At 35.2% G+C, this 18067-nt stretch overlaps 1 protein-coding gene across 2 annotated transcripts in view; it reads left to right on the top strand.

Moving 5' to 3' along the window:
- The first annotated feature begins 2873 nt into the window (after window positions 1-2873).
- Window positions 2874-18067, top strand: part of LOC101901501 (bifunctional 3'-phosphoadenosine 5'-phosphosulfate synthase) — a 32430-nt gene continuing 17236 nt past the window's right edge. Inside the window, exon 1 of one of the 2 annotated variants that reach the window (XM_059119378.1) lies at window positions 2874-3107. In XM_059119378.1, coding sequence (XP_058975361.1) covers window positions 3066-3107 — 42 coding nt within the window. In that variant the 5' untranslated portion in view covers window positions 2874-3065. Of the gene's footprint in view, window positions 3108-12406; window positions 13042-18067 lie in introns of those variants that run through there. The other variant, XM_059119376.1, reaches the window with a different exon arrangement.

Here is an 18067-nt window from a genome sequence, read left to right on the forward strand (position 1 = left end):
ATTTAGATATAGCTCCCATATATATCTTCGTCCAATTTACCTTTTATTGTGCACCAAACGAGTAATATCAGCCCGAATTGAATGGAATTTTGCATATAAACCCAAATTAGGCCTGAAAATAAGTATACCAAATTTTATCGAAATCGGCTCCCATATATATTGTTCATCCGATTTGTTATTTTTGTTCTCCGCAGCCGTAATATGCACTCTGCAACAACAATATTTGGGGAAATATTTCAAATACAGCTCAGAAATACATTTGCCAAATTTTATCGAGATCGGTTCAGATTTGGATATAGCTCCTATATATAACTTCGTCCGATTTACCTTTTATTGTGCACCAAACGTCTAATATTTGTCTAAATGGGATGGAATTTGGCATTTACGACCGAATTGAGAAGCTAGTATATCAAATTTGGTGAATATCGGTTCAGATATAGCTATAGCCTCCATATATATTGTTCATCCGATTTATTATATTTGTTACCCACAACCGTAATGCACTCGTAACAACGATATTGAGGGAAATATATCAAATATAGCTCAGAAATATATTTGCCAAATTTTATCGAGATCGGTTCAGATTTGGATATAGCTCCCATATATATTTTTGTCCGATTTTAAATTAATTGTGCACCAAATGGGCAACACAAGTCCGAATTGGAAATATATATATTTTTAATAATTTTTACAAATTTGAATAATTTTTTATTCAAAATTTTCAATTCCCAAAATGATTTGACAGTTCATTGTCCCAGCAGCTGTGTCGATGCGATTACCTGTATTCTTTTTATTTCCTATGTACTCCACTTAATGAGTTTGAAATATTTATCTTTATATGTTTAAGTCCTGAGTTATGGAATAAACAACTGTTTTTACGTTCCAAGGAACGTCAAAAATAAAATATTTATTTTTTTTTTTTAAATCTGCCACTCGTCATACGAACATATTTTAGATATGAAAATAGATTTTATTTAAAAAATGACAAGGTCGAATTCGTCAGAAAAGGGTTGCCATATTCAATTTAGCAAATGAGTTTACCTTTATTGTTTTGCATGCGATATTGTCGCAGCCAAATGAAATTTTGAAGACAAATTCTACAATTCCATTATCAAGTCTTTCCTTACTTAAGAGCAAATCAAATCATTAATATTTTTTTGAATAACCATACAGCCATACAGGGTAAGATGAAAAAACTGCAACCAACTACAGACTGCTATCATTTCTAATCCACTCATCCAATAGCTGTTAAAATTATTCCAGTGACAGCTCATTATATTGTTAACAAGTTTGGATACAAAAGCATTTTGGTGAGAATTTTCCAGAAAATAAGTTATTCGTGATGAAAATCAAGCGTAATGGTGTGATTTCTTTATATTTGGCTGAAAACCACAAGTGGATATCCGTTAGAGCACTCCAGCATTTAAATGTGAATAAATCTTTTATGTCTCGTACCATCGCTCGTTACCGTGATACTGGTAGCGTAGCCCGATGTCAAGGAGGTGGACGGAAGAAAACAGCAACATCAGCAGAAATGGTTCGAAAGTAAAGAAGCGACTTGATCGTGAGCTGAACATATCGCAATATTCCATTCGGCAAATGTTGAAAAAAAGAGCTCAGGGTAAAGCCATTTAAATTCCAAAAAGTTCAAGAACTTACACCGCACCAGAAAGAAAATAGACTCAAAAGAGCTAAAGAGTTGCTTCGCTTGGCCGAAAATGGTGAACTGTCGAATTTGGTTTTCTCCGATGAGAAAACAATAGTTGTCCAGCAGTTTCTAAACAAACAAAATGATCGCGTTTACATACTTGCCAAAGAGACCAGGTGAAAATGTGCACTTTCGTTTGGCCAACAGAACTCAAGCGCCGGCCAAGGTGATGGTGTGGACCGCCATAACAGCCGATGGTCCGTCTGCGCTCGTATTAACCGACATGGTACAATAAAGAGGTAGAACAGCTTCGTAAAAGTACAGAAATACATCCCTGAGGCAACGCCCGCTTCCTGTCAGACCCATTCAAAATTATATACAAAAAGTTGTTTTCATTTTTTTTTCATATTTTCCTTTTTTTAGAACGGGTGCGAAAAATAAATGGAATGTCTGGATTTTCTATCAAAAATATAATCCAAACTGTTCAAATTTTCAATTTAATGGCTAAACGGGTAAATAGCTTTGATGCGCAAGCCGCAGTGTACGATTCTTCCACACATTGGTTTGAAAAGATTTTTTTTTTCATTTTTCAAAATAATAAATACATACACAAAATTGGCAGAAGTCGGGCATACTTAGAAAAAAAATTGTAATCAGCTGCTGGCTCTACCTTACCGTTTTGTTGTACCATGTATAATATGATTCTATGGTCTTAAGGCCTTATATTATACAAATGAATTCAATTAAATATTTGGTTGCGTTGTAACGGATGAATATTCATGGAAAGGTGTCGTTCTTGTTGGTACCACATTTTCCAGTGAATAGCCGGCAACGACCTGAGTTATCACTCGTCAGTGATTGGCGACTGTCAACTCAGCTGAGAGAAACTGTGTGAATGAGAGAGAGCATTTTCATAAAACACAACATTATCAATGAAAAATGCAAAATAATAAATGTAAAACGAATAAATATATCCAAAATTGTTTAAATTAACATCACAGAAATTAAGCGCCACCATTATTTATTTGGAATAGTGTAACGCAACAAAGCATATGTTGCATCTCCTATGTATGGGTGTTTTTTCTTATTCTACTTGCGCCACCCCAGTATCTGTGTGTAGTGTAATTTTGTTGTTGTGTGGTGCCTAGAAATTCCAAAAAAAATAAGTTCATAAAGCAAATAATAAAGAGAAAAAAGTCCGCACTTATAGTTGGAGATAAACAATTGACTTGACGGGTAGTTGGTTGCAGCGTATGGTATTTTTTTACGTTCGATAAACTAAGACTTATCTCCTCGTTACCGCTTTTTATTGTCTACTGCCAACGGAATTTCGTGTTCTGTGTAAATTTTTTTTCTTTAATACAAATACCCCAACAATAACAAATTTAAACAACAAGACCAACCATTGATTGTCATTATGAGTGAAACACCAGAGACTAGCAAGAAACGACAAAAAACGGTAAGTTCTATATGTTTGGGATATGACGATTAAAAAATTCTAATTAGGTTATTTGGGTTATCAAATAAGTATGTATGTATTTACATATTTGAAACAGCTGTTGACCTACATACATATATAAACGTGTTCCAGAGATGTTGTGAAGTATGTAAGCCAAACAGGAAATGAGTTATTGACATGTGTCAAATGTTTATTATTGCTACATTCTTATTGGTGCGGTGCAATGTTGACATTGTCCTAATGTGACGTGTATCAAAGAATTGGCTTCGAATGACTTCTTAACATATGTAGAGCAAATGAATTGTTCGAAGATGGTAAAACCCCATCAGGAAATGTAAAAAATTAGCGACTAAACATCGGCTAAAAGTCGTCGGGTTTATAGAAAGTATACTTCAAATAGATAATGATACTCTTTAGTCGGCTTTATAGAAAGTATACTTCAAATAGGTAATGATACTCTTTAGAACATTACTCTACATATGTGTGAGACTTCTTTGGTACCGAACTCGTCACAAAACCACAAAAATTCACAGTTTCTTGAAAATTTGTTTAGACCTAGTTATTTTTGTATTGCATTCTTTGGAACCAAATTCTCGTTTCTACCACTGAACCATGTGGAAATATGCGTGAGGTAACAGACATTGCGGGCCGGAGTATTCCATTTTCATGCTTTATCTAATACAGATAAAAATATTGGCATGTGCAAAATTTGAAGAAAATCGAACATTTATATCCAATTTTATGCGAAATCATAAATTTCGATAAATAACGTATTCATATCAGATTTCTGGTCAAGAGAAATGTTTGGACACAGTAAGTTGTAAAGAATTCCCAACTTGTTTCGCCAAAAAAAAAAAGTGTTGAAAATGGTGACTCTTTGTGGGTGAGGTACCAAAAGGGGTTCACAGAAATACATCATCTTTACAACAGATCCTGCGTTAGTAAAAATATTTGTATGTGTGAAATTTGAAGAGAGTCGGATGCTTATATCGTTTTCTTTGAGCGTTTTGTTTTTTAAATCGTGATTCCGATATGGGGGAGGTACCAGAAGAAACGGTCCGATCTCTACCATCTTTATAACAGATCTTGTTTTGATGGAAATATTGAGATTTGCCAAGTCTGAATGGAATCGGATGTTAATTTCGCGTTTTATGAGCTTAATGGACATTCAAAATTTAGACACTTTATGGGGGAGGTGCCAGAAGGAGTTGACCGAATTATCCCATTTTCACACCAGACCGATTTGTATATGCACAAATCAGAAATCTCAGTCCGTTTTCAATGTAGTTAATTTTGATACTCAAAAAAGACAGAGTTGGTCATTATTTTTCCAAAGAGGTTGCCGATCCTGGCTCCCTGAATCATGAAGCTATCTCTTGATCTGATGCGGCCCGACATTATTCACCGGAAATGCTTCAAATTTGGTATTTGAAGTTCGCAATGTATACTACAGCCTATGACTGAAAATTGTCTGTGCAGGTCCACGTCTTCGTATAGCCGCCATATAACGTAACCTGCCGATATTCGGTATTTTGATGACTTTAGCGAAATTATTCACCAGAATTGTTTCAATTTTAGTATTTGAAGTTCTCGATGGATACTACGCCCTGTGACAAAAAATTGTCTGTGCAGGTCAACGTTTTGGTATAGCCCCCATATAATGGTACCTCCCAATATTCGGTATTTTGATGATTTTAGCGATATTATTCACCGGAATTGTTTCAAATTTGGTATTTGAAGTTCGCAATAGATTCTACAGCCTGTGATAAAAAATTGTCTGTGCAGGTCCACATTTTGGTATAGCCCCTTTATAACGGTACCGATTTTTTTCCCGTTTCGCATTTGAATATTGCAATGGCTTATGACAAAGGTTGCCTATGCAGGTACACGTCGTCGTTTAGACCCTAATATAACGGCTACATTTGGTATTTTTAAGATTTTAACAGAATTTTTAACGGATTTTTTTTTTGAAAATTGCCAAATTTGTTCCAAATGGTGGTGGGTATTCATAATTCGGCCAGGCTGAACTTAGAACGTTTTTACTTCTCTTTCCTTTACATTATCACTTACATATCTTATCACAAACTTCTATTAACCTGACAATTTCTTCAATGTCAAGATGTTTAACCTTTACGTTGAACGAAAACAAGCAATAAAGATTAGATCGATTTTGCATGATTTTGTGGAAAGTTCAAGACCCACATGAGCATTGGTTGTTTTGCGTTTTGTCCTTAACCGAATTAAGAGGATAGTGTCTCAGTACGACAGAAATAACAATAGTGCGCCCAGGTCTGAGAAATATCAACAATTGGTAACCCATCATTTCTTTAGGATAAGACCATTTCTCCATTATTGTCCATACCAGCTTATCGAGCACAGAACCAGTTTGTGTTTTTAGTTTATATCATAATTTTTGAATACATTAAAAATTTCAATATTCAAAATTGCAGGGAGACACAGAAAGAGTTGAATGACCAAATAATTATGCGATTTTTATGTTTTTGTTATTTTATTTTTGCCACAAATTCGTCATAGTTGATTTTCCGCTTTTTCTTTGCCGGTAAATACCTTATCGCAAGAGGAGGTGTTACTGCAGAGATTTTTAAAAGAGAAAAAAAAATACCTCAAACACAAAACTGACCAACATCCACACATCCACACTACTGGACTACTTCAACCAAGTATGAAATGTCCGTCGTCGTTTGTTGTGGCTATGTGTTGATGTGTGCGTTCATGTATCGGTATTGTTCAAGATTTGCATACGTACATTTTCTGTGAGAGATCTCCGATCTCTGTGACTTTGAAATTCTTGACCTAAATTTGAGTGTGAAGAGTAGTTTTTTTCTTTGCTTTTTGGAGAAAATTATAAACACCAAATTATTTTAAGAAATGCTAAAGAAAATCTTAAAATCCAGGTCTTTTATGCATTAAAATTTCGATAGAAGGCCAGTAGACCCCTTGTACAGCCTCCACCATAGTATGGTATATTATATTAAGTTTGTCATTCCGTTTGTAACACCTCGAAATAAACATTTTAGATTCCACAAATTCTATGTTGATTTAGCGATGTCCGTCCGTCTATCCGTCTGTTCGTCTGTGGTGGAAATCACTCTAGCTTCCGAACGAAATGAAGTAGATTGATGAAATTTTACTCAAATGTATACTATGTCTGCAGGACTTTTGGTATTGAAAATGGGCCATATAGGTACACGTTTTGCTATAGCCCCCATATAACAGTACCTCCCGATATTCGGTATGTCGACGATTTTAGCGACATTATTCACCGGAATTGTTTCAAATTTGGTATTTGAAGTTCGCAATGAATACTACAGCCTAAGACAAAAAATTGTCTATGCAGGTCCACGTCTTCGTATAGCCCCCCATATAAAGGTACCTCCCGATATTCGGTATTTTAATGATTTAAGCGACATTATTCACCGAAATTGTTTCAAATTTGGTATTTGAAGTTCGTAATGGATACTGCAGCTTAAGACAGAAAATTGTCTGTGCAGGTCCACGTCTTCGTATAGCCTCCATACAGCAATACCTCCAGATATTAGTAATTTTGATAATTTTAGCGACATTATTCAACGGAATTGTTTCAAAATTGGTATTTGAAGTTCATAATGAATACTACAGCCTGAGACAGAAAATTGCCTATGCAGGTCCACGTCTTCATATAGCCGCCATATAACGGCAACTCCCGATATTCGGTATTTTGATGATTTTAGCGACATTATTCATCGGAATTGTTTCAAATTTGGTATTTGAAGTTCGTAATGAATACTACAGCCTAAGGCAGAAAATTATCTGTGCAAGTCCACATTTTAGTATAGACCCCCATATAATAGTACCTCCCTATATGGATGATTTTAGCTACATTATTCACCGGATTTTTTCAAGTTTCGCATTTGAATATTGTAATGGCTTATAACAAAAGTTGCCTATGCAGGTCCACGTCGTAGTTTAGGCCTACGGCTACTTTCGGTATTAAGATTTTAACAGAATTTCTAACGGATTTTATTTATTTTTTTTTTTTTTTTGAAAATTGCCAAATTCCTTTCAAATGGTGGAGGGTATTCAAAGTTCGGCCGAACTTACAGGTTTTTTACTTGTTCTCGTTTCCTTATCTCTTACTTGAATCTACTTGGCCACACCTCCCCAACAATCATCAACCCAACAGCATTAATCTTTTTCCCCCTAATTTTAATCAAGTCCAATTTTCAGAATTCGAAATATTTGCATTTGAATGATAAAGATTTGCAAACATGAAACACTTTGGGAATATTGTTTATTTCAATTTTTTGCCTTGTCATTGTTGACAGATATTCCAGTGTATTATTTTCGTTTTATTTTATTGGCATATCATGCTCTTAAAACTAGAAATGTTTCCAGGGGCAATTTTTTTCCAAAGGGGTAAAGTTGTTGGTGATAGGAGAAATGTAGGGTTAAAAGAGCAGGGTGGTCTACTTGGCCAGGGAATGTTTTTGGGCAAACTTGCACAGGGTGAGACAAAAAAAACAAACGCCATAATTTTTACATTTTTTTAATTTTTTTTTTTTGGATAAAATCCAAAATGCTGAGTCCTGTTGGAATGTCCAAGGTCTGCGGCCAAAATGTCTGCGTGCCCAAGGCTTTAATACACCCTTCAGAATATTTTCGCTATATTATTCGGCATTTATTCTGATGCCTCGGTCGATTAAAAGGAGCGGAGAGCGACCATCGGCTGTTATGGCGGCCCACACCATCATCATGGCCGCAAGTTTCCAAGTTTCTGGTGGCCAACCGAAGGTGCACATTTTCAGCTGACCTCTTTGGCAAGTAAACACGAATGTTTTCTCAACGGAGAAAACCAAATTCGGCAGTTCACCACTTTCGGCCAAGCCAAGCAACTATTTAGCTCGTTGAGTCTATTTTATTTCTGTTGCGGTGTCAGTTCTTGCACTTTTTCAATGGCTTTACCACGAGCTAATTTTTCAATATTTGCCGAATGGAATATTGCGATATGTTTAGTTCACGAGCCATTTTTCGGCCACTGCGACGCGGGTTTCGATCAAGTCGCTTCTTTACTTTTCGAACCATTTCTGCTGATGTTGGTGTTTTCTTCCGTGCACTTTCTTGACGTCGGGCTACGCTACCAGTGTCACGGTAACCAGCGCTGGTACGAGACACAAAAGATTTATTCACATTTAAACGTTGGAGTGCTCTAACGATAACCACTTGTGGTTTTCCAGCCAAATATAATCACGCTTGAATTCAATCACGAATTACTTTTTTTCTCTGAAAATTCTCACCAAAATGTTTTGTACGCTTATAAACAATATAATGAGCTGTCACTGGAATAATTTTAAAAGCTGTCGGATGAGTGGCTAAGAAATGACAGCAGTCTGAAGTTGGTTGCAGTTTTTTCACCACACCCTGTAAAGTATAGAGTGTAGTCGATATAGTCCAAATATCAGTCTTAGGTCAGATACGAATCGGTCCCCCATAAAAGGTCAACAGTTTGAATAAACATAACTCAAGGCAAAGGGTATATATATGTCGGCGAAACCGACTGATATTAGGTGTGTCTGGTTACCCTAAAATTTGTAACAATTGTTACAAATTGTTACTGGAAGTCGTCTGTTAACCCAAAAGTTCTGCAAAAGAGAGCGGTTGGAGAGAGAAATTTTGACAGTTCTTTCAGTGAGAGTTTGCAAATTCTTGCAGGAAAAATTTCTTCTTGCAATCACTTGCAACTCTTCTTCTTCTCATTTATCGACATTCAATCAGATGTTTTCTATTGTTTGTTTATTTATTTTTGTGCTTTCAATTTGAAAAATTTTTTTTGGAATTAGCAAGACTAATAGTTTTTGGAGAACAACTTCACAAAATGTGAAAAGCGTAAATATTAATATGTAATAAGAAAATAAAAGACTATTTCCAACATTTTTATTTAAAAAACTTGTAAAATTAGTATTGCTTCCTTTGTTTTAATTCTCCTTATGGGGGACAAATTGGTTTGTTTTGAGTTGATCAGCTGATTAGTTGCAAGCTTCTGCAGGAATACCGTATGTTTACTTTTCGCATTTTCCTTGCAAAAGAGAATAAAACTACCTTACTCTCTCAGAAAGAAGTTACTGGACAATTCCTGCAGGAAAAGTAACCAGACACACCTATTATTTCACTTGTTTTCTTTTTTTTGTCAAATATTCATCAATTTGGCTTATAAAGAGAATTTAAAAAGAAACATTAACGTGTATTTTTTTTTTTTCAAGAAGCCATCACCGGACATTTTTTAAAGAAACGTTTTTCAAAAAGCCATAACCTGCTATTTTTTTTAAATAATATTTTTCTAAGAAGCCATCATCTAGGTCTATCCATCAAGCAGTCATCTTGAGCCCTTTTGTACTTTATCCTTTATTCCAATTAATTGATAGTTCTCTTATCTTCACACGCTTTCGTTAGCTTTCCTATGGTTTAAAGCAATACTTTTTGAAACGTGTGGAAAATCACGCGTTCCAGTTTTGTTGTCCTATCTCTATTTTTTACAAGTATCCGTCAAAAAATCTAATAAACAATAACATTAATCTCATTTTGGCCTCGTTTTGTTGTTAATAAAAAAAATAGAAATGATGATTATTTTTCCATGAGACAAAAAAATATCAGCGATGATAAGCACGTGAATTATGAAAATGCTTACCTCACGTTTAATAAAAAATAAATGGTGTTTTCCATTTTGTTTTTTTTGTGCCTAGTCATTCGTTTGAAGATATTCCATGGTTATTTTCCCTACTTTTGGCACGTTTTGTAGAGCATAAAATCTTGAAATTATTAAAGTTGTTTTGATGAGAACATTGTTTATAGCAAATAAATTTTGTGATAAGGTCTTTAATTATAGATTTACTTGAAATATTTTTTTAACAATCATTAGAGGTATATTTGCGGGTTTTTTAAGGACAACTTAATGATTCCTAGAATAGCTCTCCCACAAACCGACAAAAATTTCGCAGAAATCGAAAGAAGTATCCGATTTGATAGACACTTCGTTTATTGTAATATTTGTGTCTGATTTAGGTCTGGTGCGAAAACTGACCACATCTTGCCAATGATTTGTGGATAACATTTTGGAAGACCTCAAAAGGGATTATAGCTGGCCGAAATGTTTGGCCATGAATCTAGGATCTTTTAAAAAATACTTGTCAACGGCTACCGACAAGAAGAGGGGGTTTTAAAATATATATATATGTTTTGGCAAACGCTCGAGGGCCTTTCTTTAATACTTGTAAAGGAAGCTAAAATCTTGAATTTTTTCGATGACTTCCATGCCAAAAAGATTAAGATTGAGATTTCTTGAAGTGAAATCGTGAATATTTCGAAGACTTTCTGTAAAAAAATAATGGTTTTAGTTTTTTTTTCAAGGTATTAATGATAACTTTCCGAGTTTCTTTTTAACATTTTTCAAGGACTTCCTCTTGATTTTGATTTGATAAGAAATTATTTGTTGTTGTAGCAGATTCAGCGCATTGTGATATCGCAAATGGGCAGACGTTATGCATCATCCTGGGGTGGGACTTCGAGAATGGATTTCGTACTCTAATCTATAACTACATGCTATGAATGCTAAGATCAGTCTGCTAGCTTTCCTTATCTAAAGGATCTCTGTTATATCGTTGGACTTTAGGTTAATGTTAAAGAACGCTCGGTTGCCGTTTGGTAACCGCTCCGCTTGGAGACCTGTGGAAGAAGAAAAAATGGTGGAAAAAAGTGAAGATATTACTGGAAGAAGATATAGTTATAAGGGTGATCCACGGCTAGAAATTTTGCCGTGTCGAAGAATTACTGTAGGGTCAGTCTTATAGAACGATGACAAATCATGTGACACTTGCTCCCCCATCAAGCTGTGTCTCATGTTAATGAGTGCTGGACAGTAACAGAGAATCGTCTTGACAGATTCTACAGCAATCAATATCATCGCTGTTCCATTTCTAGGTCATTGCCCTCACCTTGCAGTGACCTGTGAAGATACCCAACACAAGTTTTAAATCAGGTTTCGACAAGGACGGTAGCGACTTTGTTCTCTTCTCCGAAGTATGCGCCAGATTCTTTTGGAGATGCTGCATCCCCTTTCGTCCAGCCATTTTTATTGAATTCTCTCAGAGTAGTGGTTATGAATTATCTGTAAGAAGTGGCACAGGGGTGGTTTGACCGCTGCTGATTCGAATCCTAGCCTAGCCCATTCGTCTGCTGTCTCGTTGCCTGGAATATTGTAATGACCAGGAGCCCAACAGAGCTTGATGGACATCCTAGTGTTTTCCAAGGATCTCCTGCAGTCCAAAACAACGCTAGACTTAATGGTAGAGAAGTTTAAGGTTTTCAGTGACGCTTGGCTATCGACGTATATTGTTACCGGACTGCTAACCTCGTTGTTCCTAGTGACCAATACGCTTCAGTCGTTTATAAGCTTGTAGACACACAGAAGACAATAGCTCCCGTTCGTTGGACCTTTCTCTCTACATAGTTTAGTTTCTTCTTGAAACGATTGGGTGTTGATTCATCTTGCTTGAGTTTGGGTGGGGTCCTCTGTATAGTGTTTACAATGAATTGCGGTTAAAATAAGCGTCCTATAAACATATTCCTAGGTACACATTTATTTTTTTTAACTTTTCCCCATTTTACTTTAATCTATCCTTTCTTTTTTCCCTTTGCATGTACAGCGTTATGTTTCTAGAAATAAGAAAATTTGAAACAGTCTTCCTAAAAACATAGTTACATACATATGTTATTCCCTTTTCACCATTTCTTCTTATTCCTCAATTTCTTTCCGTTTTTCATTCCCACAAAGAAATGTAAAACCTAAGCACTGCCTATGACCTTGTCCAAAAGGCCTTGACATTATTCCATTGCAGCCATAAGCCTTGCAGTTTTCCCCTTCCAACAGGCTGATTACAGCATTCGACATGTGCACAGGCAATTATTTGCCTTTTTTAATAAATAAAATAACTTAAACTTAGTTAATAATTTAATTTATATAGTTTTTATAACAACTGTTCAATTAAAATGCAAACAAAACGCCGTTTGCAGTTTTCTTTTGTGCCAACTCACAGTCAGTCAGCCAAATCAATTGTTTTGTTTTGTACGGAGCCTTCTCTCTTTGGAGGAGAGGCAATAAAGTTGACACTTGACACAACTTAAGTTGTCCGTCGTCATCTATATTTTATTTCCAGAAAGGCACTCTTTCTCTTGTGATCTTATCAGATCCATAGTGGGGTTTGTTGCACATTCGCTCTCTCTCTATCTCGCTCAGAGACACTCTCCCTTTCACGTCACCGCTGTTTTGATAAAAAGTAATTTCTTTGATTCACAATTTTTTCCAATTTAAGTTGCAGTCCGGCAATCTGTTTCCACATTTCTTCGGTGTAGCGACAAATGCGGTAATTGTTGGCTCGGCAATCCAAACTAGACGGAAGTGAGAAATAAAATCTGAAACTAAACAAAAAAATAAAAAATAACAACTTCCCCCCTAAAAACACAACAACGTTGGTCAGGCTGGCTGCTGCTGCTGAACAACTCTAACTGCCATCCATTTCTTTTGACAAGTTGCTGTTGCTTGTAAACACTTGTTGTGAAAGTTTTTCTTCGTTTACTGGACCTGTTAAGCGTGTGTGTCGCGTAGTGTGTGTGTTTTATTTTATTTTGAACTGCTTCTAGTTTATTTTTGTGGCTGGAAGACGTCCATGTTTGCTTTTTAAACAAACAACAAGAAGAAATTTTGTTGCTAAATAAAGTGTTAACAATTTTACTTTTGCAAATTAAATCAAATAATACCAACTACTCTGACAAAATGTTTGCAAAGCGTTCACATTTGTTAAATAATGTTAATTTACATAACAACAACAACAATAATAATGGAAATGCAAAATGTCATCATGATCATGGAAAATGTACAGATTCGGTGAGTTTTGAAATGCGTTTTTTTGTGAATGACAATTAATGAGAATAAAATACATTTGTTCGGTGAAGTTAACATGGAGGGAAATATATATCCGGATTTGTAAATCGGACGATTATAGTTTTGAAATTCAAGAAAATTTTTTAAAATACATTTTTTGTGAGGTTGCTTTGAAAATAGGTACATTGGACTTTTTTTAATTATAAATCCACAGCCAGGTATAATCAAGATTTTTATACCCTCAGCCAATGGTTAGACAGGGTATATGTCATTTGATAGGTCAAAACGTGCCTCAACGAAATAACGATTTTAGACCCTGGGTCTCTTTGGTCCAATTACGTTTCAAGACATTTGGATTCGATTTAGCGATGCCCGTCCGTCGGTCTCTCTGACTGGCTGGTGCGCCCAATAACTCTCGAATGGAGTATCCCATTTGGACCAAACATGGTACATCATAAAGCTGTTGTCAAACTTAGATCGAGTTCGAATATGGGCAAAATCGGTCCACTCCTTCCGGCACCTCCCCCACAAAATGTCAAAAATTTTCAAAGAAAACAATTTACTGCACGGACAGGGAAAGGATAATACGATTTTGCTCCGACTTTGCAAATCCTAATGTTTGCATCAGTGCTAGGTCCGGTGCGAAAATGGACAATATCGGTCCGCTCCATCAAGTACCTCCCCCACATAGGGTCAAATTGTGAATAATTATAACTCTTATAAAATGTGATGTACGAGTCCGATTGTCCCCAAATTACACATATCCCAATATTTTTATTAACATAAGGTCTGGTGTGAAGATGATATAATACGGTCCACTCCTTCTGGTACCTCCCCCACAAAGGGTCAAAGTTTTGAATAATCAAAATGATTATAAAATCCGAAATAAGCCCCTGGTTCTCTTCATATTTCACACATTCCATTATTTCTACTAACACAAGATACGGTGAAGAGATGGAGTATATCGGTCCACTCTATCTGGTACCTCCCCCACGAAGGGTAAACATTTTAAATACCCATGAAGCTCATAGAACACGAAATTAACATCCGATTCCATTCAGACCTGGTACATCTTAACATTTGTATCAATACAAGATCTGTTATAAAGATTGTAGAGATAGGACCATTCCTTCTGGTACCTAACCACAACGATTATAAAATCCGAAATAAACAAAGAAAGAATGTTATATTTGCACTCAATAGTAATAGCATGTAATAATGTGTATATGTAATTACAAAGTTGAACCGAACTTCACGTTTCAAAGTCTCTACAAACTGACCAACCAACTACACGATAACCAACATTTAACGTTTGGTTTCTCTTGCCAATTGCAAACATTGCTTAGTGGTGTTGAAGGGGTCTGCATTCATTACATATTTTCAATATCATAAATATTTATTTATAATAAATCTAGTTTATTTAACCGTTACGTCGGTATTTTCTAATTTGGCTTTGACTTTCAAAGTAAATCTTAACTATAATTTACATAAATTTATATTCAGTTAAACAAAAAAACTAAAAATTATAATTTTTTACCCAACATTGTAAGCGAGCGAATGCTATGTGTTTCTATAGAACAAAAAACAGAGACGAGATTTTTGCTAAATCATTAGATTCTTGGTTGTAATATTTTCATCAAACTTGACCCTTCGATTGGCCCAGAAATCGTTAGTAGCGTATGTATGTGTGTCTGATGACATGAGTTCTTGGCCACACACACAACTTAAATGGGTGTTTGAATTATCAGACAAATATATGAGGTAAAATATAGCAGGTTCGAGAAAATACGTTTTTAAATAGAAATCATTGGAAAAAATATTTTTTTTTTAAATTCTTGATTATAGCAAGAAAATACTTTTTAAAAATTCTAATTTTTTCAAATTTTTAAAATTGTTTCAAAGAAAGATCTCTGTAGAAATTATAGATATTTGGAGATATAAGATGTTATTATAAACCCCTATTGTGTGAGAATGGAATGAAGGGGAAACCCTGGGCTATGTTTCTCCCAAAGACACCACTCCCCACACTCAGCTCCTTTTTGACTAAAATCCAATTGTAAAAAACGGTTTCAAGAGAGACACTTTTAAAGATTTTGCAATTTTTCTGTTTCTATAGCACTTACCAAGCTTAAAGGCCTATTTCAGACATTTTCATTGGCAGAATGAAATGTGGAGGATATTCCAGCAGATATTTTTGCCTTTAATTCGAATCTGTTTGGGAAAATGAAAGACGAAGATTATTTAAAAAATGTAGAGTTTATCTAATTGCATTGCACTTTGGGGGCTTAAAGCTTTTTTGTTGAGAAATCGTAGAGTTTCTCTAATTGCAATGCACTTTGGAAGGTTAAAGCTTTATTGTAGACATTTTTTCTGTGAGAGTGAAATATAGAAGACCTCCCAACATTTTTTCTCTAATGGAAATCTGCTACCTCACCCCCTTGTTCAAGGAAGTCGTAAAAAACCCTAAAAATATAGATTTTGTCAATTTAATTTGCGTTTTGAATCCTTAAAGCTATTTTTGAGAAACATTCGTTATGAAAAAGGAATGAGGAGGAGGTCCCCCAAATGTGATTTTTTCCTTGATGTTAATCTGCTTGGTCGGCAAAATTGTAAACATTTTTCCTGTGAAAGTGAAATGTAGAGGATGTCCCAAGTGACATTTTTTCCTTTAATGGAAATTTGCTACCTCCCCCCTTGTTCGCTTAAAATTTAGAGTTTGTCTATTTTAATTGCGTTTTGGACGTTTAAATCTTTTTTTAAGAAATTTTCGTTTTAAGAGGGAAGTGCGGAGGGCTTCCCAACATACAATTTTTTCCTTTGTTGGAAATCTCCTGGCTCATGTCCATGCTCGGGAAAATCGTTAATAAAAAATATTCGAAATATATTATTATTATACAACGGAAGGCTGTTCTAAAAAAATTGGAGTTTGTCTAACCGCATGCAACTTTCGATGGTTAAATCTTTATTGTATACATTTTTGCTGTGAGAGTGAAATGTAGAGAACATTCCAACAGACATTTTATCCTTTATTGAAAATCTGCTACCTCAAATCCTTTTTCAAGAAAGTCCACCTTGCCAAAAAAAAAAAACGGATAACCGCTAAAAATGTAGGGTTAGTCTATTTTAATTGCTTTTTTCATTTTATTTTTAATTAGCTATTTTTCAGAAACTTTTGTGCTGAATAAGAAATGTGGAGGTCCTCCCAACAGACATTTTTTCTTTTGATGGAAATCTGCCACCTCACTCCCTTGTTCGAGAAAATGAACGACGAAAATTCACATTCCAAAAAATGGATAATCGCTAAAAATATAGAGTTTATACATTTGCGCTTTGGACCCTAAAAGCTTTTTTGAAGACACTTTCGTTGTGAAAAAGAAATGAAGAAGACTTCCCAACAGACATTTTTTCCTTTGATGGAAATCTGCTAGCTCATATCCATGCTCGGGAAAATCGTTGATAAAAAATAGCTAATTGCATTGAACTTTCGATGGTTAAAGTTTTATAGGGGACATTTTTGTTGTGAGAGTGAAATGTAGAGTACCTCCCAACTGACATTTTTTTCTCTCATGGAAATCTGCTACCTCAAATCCTTGTTCAAGAAAATAATCGACGAAGGTCCACCTTGCAAAAAATGGGTAAACGCTAAAAATGTAGAATTGCGTTTTGGAGGCGTAAAGCTTTTCTTGAGACACTATCGTTGTGAGAGGGAAATGTGGAGAACTTCCTAACAGACATTTTTTCCTTTGATGGAAATTTCCTACCTCCTGTCCATGTTCGGGAATATCGTTGACTACAAATATACGATACAACGGAAGGCCGTTGTAAAAAAATTTTGGAGTTTGTCTAACTGCATTGATCTTTCAAAGCTTAAATATTTATTTGAAGACATTTTCGCTGTAAAAAAGAAATGTGTACGATATCCCAGCAAATATTTTCCCCTTTAATGGAATTATGTTACCATAATTCCTTGTTTGGAAAAATTAGCTTACAAGTGTTTGATCATTCTAGAATGCTATTGTTAATAGTGCCTTTGAAACACATTTTTCAGATAAAAGGAATTGTGTTATGGCTTTCCCTTGTATGGAAGAAATGTACAACATCCTGCAACAAATATATCTTTCAAAGAAAGCTAGTTCCCTTCTCAACCCTTTCGCCATGGAAAGTTTCCCTCAAAATCATATTTTTAAAAATTTTCATTCCTGACCCCAGAAAATCCTACATGTTGTTGATGATATATTTATATTGAGACCCGTTATGTAGGTGTGGGGACCTTGCAGGCTAATAAAGTTATCTAGTTCCCAATTTTTAGAAGCAATGATTGTACATATCTCCCTCAAATATTTAATATCATAAAACTTATCACATTCACCTCGAACACGCACATTCGGATCACAATAGAAAAACAAAACAACAACAACAACAATAGCTCATTTTCCAGACTTAACACTTGTGTTTGCGATAATATCATCATCATCATCATCGTCAACCATAATGTCTTTCCACCCATTCAACTGATGGATGATATTGATGGTTGTTCTTTGGCTGCTGCTGTTGTGGACTACCCACTCATCTCTTTTCGAATCAATAGATAGACCTCTGTATGTGCTCAAAATGTTGTTTACATACATATGTTACTCGAAGTAGGATGTATGCCAAACTTTATTTACCTTTGGCCGACCGAACGACCAATCGACAGCTCGACACCTATCCAAATTTTATGTTAATTCATCAGAGCTCATCATCTCTAATTTCTTCTTTTCAGCAGCAGCAGCACCTCCAAAACATCTAAGCTAACTGAATAATGTTTAATCAACTTTATCAACATTTCATGTTGTCATTGTAGTTGTTGTTGTTGCTATTATTCTTTTTGTGCGTTCTTCTATTATTTATTTTGTCTTCGTCTATTGGAAATAATTTCTTTTTTTTCTGCTTCTGCTGGCCCGTGTTGTTTTTGTCTTCTTCTTCTTTTCCTATTGGTTTTTGTAAATAATTTTGTTGATTGTTGTTGTAATCTAGTGTTTTTCTTTTT

This window comes from Musca domestica, unplaced genomic scaffold (genome assembly GCF_030504385.1).
Source record: "Musca domestica strain aabys unplaced genomic scaffold, Musca_domestica.polishedcontigs.V.1.1 144, whole genome shotgun sequence".
NCBI lineage: Eukaryota > Metazoa > Arthropoda > Insecta > Diptera > Muscidae > Musca > Musca domestica.